At 32.7% G+C, this 6,442-nt stretch overlaps 1 protein-coding gene across 1 annotated transcript; it reads right to left on the bottom strand.

The window, feature by feature from the left end:
- Positions 1 to 1,843: 1,843 nt before the first annotated feature.
- On the bottom strand, positions 1,844 to 6,167 carry LOC134248619 (multimerin-2-like). Its single transcript, XM_062731029.1, has 3 exons — positions 5,669 to 6,167; positions 2,685 to 2,803; positions 1,844 to 2,335 (listed from the first exon to the last, which is right to left on the bottom strand). The coding sequence occupies exons 1-3, from the start codon at positions 6,165 to 6,167 to the stop codon at positions 1,907 to 1,909; spliced, it is 1,047 nt and encodes a 348-aa protein (XP_062587013.1). The 3' UTR covers positions 1,844 to 1,906.
- Positions 6,168 to 6,442: the final 275 nt, after the last annotated feature.

The raw sequence follows: 6,442 nt of genomic DNA, 5'->3' as shown, positions 1-6,442 counted from the left end.
AATTAAAATTTTCTCATATCACTCAAACTGCGTGACACGAATCTCTTTTTGAAAACGTCGACACCATTGAACGTTTCCACCCGACCTGCTTTATTTCGGTCTTTCTGTCCTCAGCTGATCATTAAATTACCCCTTACCCGCCCAAAATCTCTCAAACATCTATGAACAAATCTCAAATTAACATCCCTTCCTCTGCGAGTCTGATTTACCATCGCAACTGTATCTACTGGCGATTTCCCGATTTTGAAGGAAAAACGTATCACAACTCGTTTCGGCGTTTATTCCATTTCGACGTTTCTTTTCTGCAATACATCAGATATAAACAACTATGTTTATGATGAAAAAAAAAACAATGCTGTCATTAACCTAAGACTAGAAAATGTTGTAAATTTTGTTTTTTTAAAAATTGGGTGATTAAGCGCTTTTTAGATGCTTCTTAAAATGTGTTTGTCTTTTTTCATTCTAACAATATACACTTTAAAACGTGACGTTTAGTTGTGACGCGGCGACACCCCCTATGTTTAATATTTTAAACGTCTATAAAATGAATTCAATTAATCATTATTAGATGAAATTTTCAATTTTGATTAAATTTATTTTTATGCATCTTTTGGTGCATTATATTTGATAATGTGACGCCAAATATTAAAGATATAGACACAGTGACATCACTTTTGGATCAACCCTCGTAGTTATATGCATAAATAAACAAATTATGAGATTTTATGTTATGTGTTGTATCGTCTTACGGCGCACGGATGATAACGTCAAAGTGTGCAAAGCAGTGTCACTTTTCGTCCTTCCTAAAAGTAAGGTTGGAAGAAGGATAAGTCCTGCTTAAGTTTAGGAATTTCACTAATGCACATACTTGCAGCTGGGTCAACATAAACAGTTGAGGAACCAATCTGGCACACACAAGCGATCTTCTGAAGATTTATTAGTAAGCTTCGGACAATATTCTCACCATCATTTAACTAATAGACGATCTTATATCGACGGTCGGCAGTGACACAATTATGCTTATACAATAGCAGTTTGTCCGTATGTTTTGCACTTCCCAGGGATTCAATTTAAAAAAGGACTTTGCTAAGAAAACTCCCATTTCATTTGTATACGACAGGTCTGGTAATATTTTCATATTTTTTCTTCTGTATTCATATAAAGTCTCCTAATAAGTTGTCATTTAATCTCTAAATCGAACTGAACTGAAATCTGATGCGCCATAACGTCATCAAACGTCGCCATTTTTCATGTTTTGTGTTTACCAATTTCGCATTTCGAATGCTCAGGAAACTGCCAAAAATTAATCAAATGCATCGAAAATTTTAAAATGACGACAAAAATAGATTGTGGAATCAAATAAAGATAATTGTTATCCCAATCTTATATATTTAAAACTTTATTTCGAATTAATACTTGTGTATTCTCTAATAAAACTTTGGTTTTTGACCGTGCGCAGTAGGACTGCACATTCAAACATATTAAAATCTTTATTTTCGTCTATTGATTACCCCAAAAATCATGAAGCACTTAAATGTGATAAATAAACATTTATTGAAAATTTCAGCTTAACGAGTCCATTACTTTTTGAGAAAAACGGTTTGTCCACGATTTTACAGGACAACTCTCGTTCTATAACAAAACCCAATGACAAATTACTTCTTAGTTAAGTAAAAATACTCAGTGGAAATTGGCTTCTATGACTATGGTATTCACTATCCATTAATCTGTAAAAAAAAAAAAAAAAAAAAAAAAAGTCTTGAAACATGATGATTAATCATCGTAACCTAATCGTAATTGTTTAGTCTAATAAAACAATATTCATGGTTATTAATACATAACATTTGTTCTTTCTTAATTACAATTATATCTGTTCAACTGCTGTTATATTTACTCTGTAAATTTCCTATCTCAGGAATCCAGAGAATGTGGTGATAGGAGCGTCACTGAAGGTGTAATAACCTTGCCCATCATAGCACTTAACCCACACCGTGTCCCCCTGCTGCAGCCTTAATGTCACCAGATTTGTACCTGTCTCGTACTGATCATCAGAGTTTGTAGCGTAAGCCATTGCTCGGACCTTGCTAGATCCATTTAGGACAATGTCTACACGTATACTGTAGCTACCGTAACTTTGGATACTGACGTAGAACACGTAATCCCCCTCTACTGGTGCGGTGAAGATTCCGGTGTTCGGGTTATAACCTCCTCCCACGTTGTTAATGACTTTATTGTACACCAAGGTTCCACTGTTCCACGACCTGCTATCAGATGTCACTCCAGCTGTGAACGCTACTCTCCGAGACAAGTCTACAAATTTAGTAATGTTAATTGTCTGTTAAAAAGTTTATGGAACGTGGACAAAGAATTGTATATAAATTCTATTAAAACATTGCTGTGACGTCATGCCTTTGTTCTTGCAGTCTAAAAATTTACCTGTAGCCGTCCGATAATAATAATTACCAGTCTGATAATATATTATCGGACGGCAATGATAACAAAATCGGACGGTATTTAAAAAACAAAAAGAAGAGTGAAATTAAGGTTAAATATGTCCAGAACCCCCCAATAAAAATGTTACGAAACAAATTCTGGGAAAGCAAACGCAAGGAAATTAAATTGCTACAAAAAAGCAAATCCATGACAAAAAAAATCCAAGTTTAAACCTTCCACAAAATTAATACTTTCCACTCTTTAAAAGAATTTTTGATACAGCACTTTGAATAAGCGAATTTAAATCCATTTCTGCAAAAGAGTCTGCAAATCTCCTTATTTTGTTCCCCGATGGCCACACTTTTAAAACCTGAGAATATTTCCATTATCTAAACTAAAACTTCAGGGTACAAATCCGCATTTTTACTTTCCATGGTGATGGTTATAATGTCAACCAAAATTATGTCGGTATCAATGTCAATTTATGCACACCATAAATAAAATTGTTCCCCCAAAAATTTTTCACCACCTGACCCCTGTCCTGCTAAACTAAACGACTGCCATTGAATGAATGAAATGGAACAAGAGTTCACTCACTTTTTTACTGTCTCATTTCTTTTATCTACTTATCAGACGGGTAGAAAACAATGGCTGCGTAAACTCCTATTGTGTTATTATCGGACTCCTCCAGGTAACTTTTGGACATTTAAGGTCAGACGAGACGTTCCTCAAAATTTGGTTTGTATATCTTCGTAATGTATGAAAAATATTAAAAATTTTAATAATATTTTGATTTCTAAACCAGTTTCTAAACGTTTTAAAAAAATTCAAACACTAAAACATTTGAAATTGGAAAAATTATTTTTCTTTCCCAAAGGATTATACAAGAAAATCTACCCCTGCTGTCTTGCAGAAATGCCTGGTAAGGTACCCCAATTTTTTGTTAGTAAACATGTTTAAGTAGCAATACTTCAATGACAAACTCTTAGAAAAATTTATCTATTATTGAGGAACGTCTCGTCTGTCCTTAAATGGCAATGTTTTAAGTAAGATATATGCCTCATACTATTCTTTATGTAAAATTATCAGACAGTTTTCGGCCCTAACGGGCCTCAAACGGTCTGATAATTTTACATATAGAACAGTATTCGGCATATATCCATTACTTATATATAGTTTTCATTATTTAAGAAATCACTGTCTAGTTTTGAGAGTATGCCAGGGCATCAACAATAGTGGGAAACTATTGTTGATGTCCCTGGCATACTCTCAAAACTAGACAGTGATTTCTTATATTTCCATTTCATTGTGAAATAAAATTGTAGACTTAAACATTAAGAATCCAGACTAATCGATTTAAATTACACGAGGACTTCCATGCCAATTTCAATAGTCCTCGCACACTGACGTCAAACACAAAGGCAGCTGCATGAGATTAAGATGCATATTTGGTCTCCTTAGCGTCAGGCACAGAGACAGATGCGCACGAGATTTGCATGCGTATTAGGCCTCCTTAGCTGCTGACCTATCGACCTGCCTAATTTACATTCCGGCAGAATTATCAAGAAATAAATTCCTCCAACTTTCAAACAGTTCTCACGGAGAAAAAAAATTAGAATTTGAAATATAATGTCATAATAGACATGTTCTTAAAGCATTTAAGAACAATATTGTTATACTATAAATACATGCTTCAAAAATTCTATAATCTCAAGATGAGAACATTTGCGCGTGTTTAAATGCCATATACAAGTACACACACGTGGACGTAGTAAACGGAACTAACCCAGTAAAACAATAATAGAGCTCGAGTCCAGTTTTATAAATACATTAGTAAGTGTTTGATATAATATAAAAAAAGAATACCGTTGTTATCGAATTTTTGACTTGCCTGGTGAAATTCAATTCATTATACCCTGATTTTATTTTAAAATAAAAAATTGAAAGCAGAACAGCATTGTTAAGTGTTCATATATACTTCTAAAAAGGAAATAGAATTCCTATTAGACATCACAAAACTGTGGTTTCTTGTGTATTCATGAATGATATTACATCTATTATCAGAGTAAAAATATGCGAAAGCAAAACTTACTCGCTATTATTGTCAGCCCGTGCACAGTGTGTTGTACAGAGTTGAACAAATTGAAAACACCTATAAAACGTAAACAGTTTCTGTAAACAGATCAAGAGCTCTGTTATTGTTAATGTTTACGTTTCATCGGATGTGTTCAATTGTAAAACACACACCACTGATCAAGGACTATCAATACTTTGACAGGGTTTTGCTTTCTCACATTTCTACTCTGACTGATAATTATGGATTATTTAAATATGTTGTCTTTTGTCTATTCATACACAACAATATTGCTACTTTTATTGAGCAATAGCAATAAAGGTAACAGTAAAAATTTGTTAAAGTGCAAGGATATGTCTAGATATAAAACGCGTCCTAAAATTCTAAAGTTAATAATTTCCACATAAAATAAGATATTTATTATATTAACGTATGATATGCTTTAAAAACATATAAGTCATGGAATTATACAGAACATTTGAGAAGAAAATATTTACTTCAAATCTGTGTCTAAGCACCTTAAAAAGAACTGTTAAAATAATGTATTTAATAAAGATCATGAGAAATTAAACATTAATTCATTTATAACCATTATGCTTTTTATTAAAAGTCGTGCATAAAGCTTTTAAGAAGTTACTTTACAGATTTAAAAATATGAGGACATAATTTTTCGTGTTGACTATTGAATTTTGTTACTTTTGTGCTTCTGAAATAAGAATTTAATTCACAAAATATGCTTGATACTTTTGAAAGCCCAGAAGCTTAATATAACTGTTGAGTTTCAAAATCGTGCATTCTGAGCTTGAATTTCGATATAAAATATCTAAGTATATTTATTCATTTAAAGAAGAAACATCACACAAACACTTGCACTTTTGCTATTTGTTTTCCAACAGAAGAATCTGGGTGTAGAAAATATAGTTCACGATTCAACTAATCGTTATTCAGTTGAGCAAATAAACTTTGTCCACATTTTTTTCGTTTGACAAATCATATTAAAATCTGAGTATTATTAATTGCAAAATTAAAATCCTTGAGCCTAATGCAAAAAAAAAAACAAAAAAAAAAAAAAAACAAAGTAATGGAAAATGTGCTCCAATCGAAAGAGAATTGGATTTTGTATACATATTCAATCCTATACTTACACAATCCTATACTTACTCTTTAGCTGCTCATAAACATTTATTTTATCTTCGATGTGTTTGACTAAGGACCCATTTAATTCTTCTGTCAAGGCATGGATGTCCAGCAATGATAAACTTGTATATCTCATTTGGACCTCAAGGTTCTCCAGCTTTTTTGCTGCTTCGTTTAATCGGGACGTTAGATTTTTGTCATATTCTTCGTTTGCCGATAATGTCTGGACTATTTGTTTTGTACTGCTCAAATACATGGCCAGTTCTTCACTTGAAGGGGTTTTTGACGCATTTAGTTTATTTAACTCCGCTTCCAAAAAGAATACCCTGTTTTGAAGCAAGTTTTTCTCGTCACGAATAATGCCTGTTTCTTTCTTTAGATTCCCCATCTCAGCTGTCAAGTTCAGAAGCATTTGATTGATTTCTGCTGCATCAAGTGGACGCTCGGCAGATCCATGATTTGTATCACTTGCATTAGAGTTCCCATGCAGTAGCAACGCCGAGGCTTGTTCAATATTAATCATCAATGACAACAAAAGTATAATTTTGATTGAATGTAACATATGCATCGTCAAAATTGAAATGTAGACACAATCCAATTTCTTACATCAGTTTGCAAAACCACTTTTCCAGTTTTGCATTCTAATTACCGATTTGAATTTATATACTCCCTTCGGAAAAGATCAAAGACCTTAAGGGTATTACTCAAACTGATATGTTTGAATTTTGTTCATAAAACAAATAAATGATACTAATTTATATTAAATTGAATTCTTTATTCTACCTAGAAACTTATAAC

The sequence above is a fragment of the Saccostrea cucullata genome, unplaced genomic scaffold, assembly GCF_032062105.1.
Source record: "Saccostrea cucullata isolate Sc308-1 unplaced genomic scaffold, CSIRO_AGI_Scuc_v1 ctg1805, whole genome shotgun sequence".
Lineage (NCBI taxonomy): Eukaryota > Metazoa > Mollusca > Bivalvia > Ostreida > Ostreidae > Saccostrea > Saccostrea cuccullata.
Note: the sequence above shows the minus strand (reverse complement) of the source record. Positions and strands in the feature narration are given on the sequence as shown.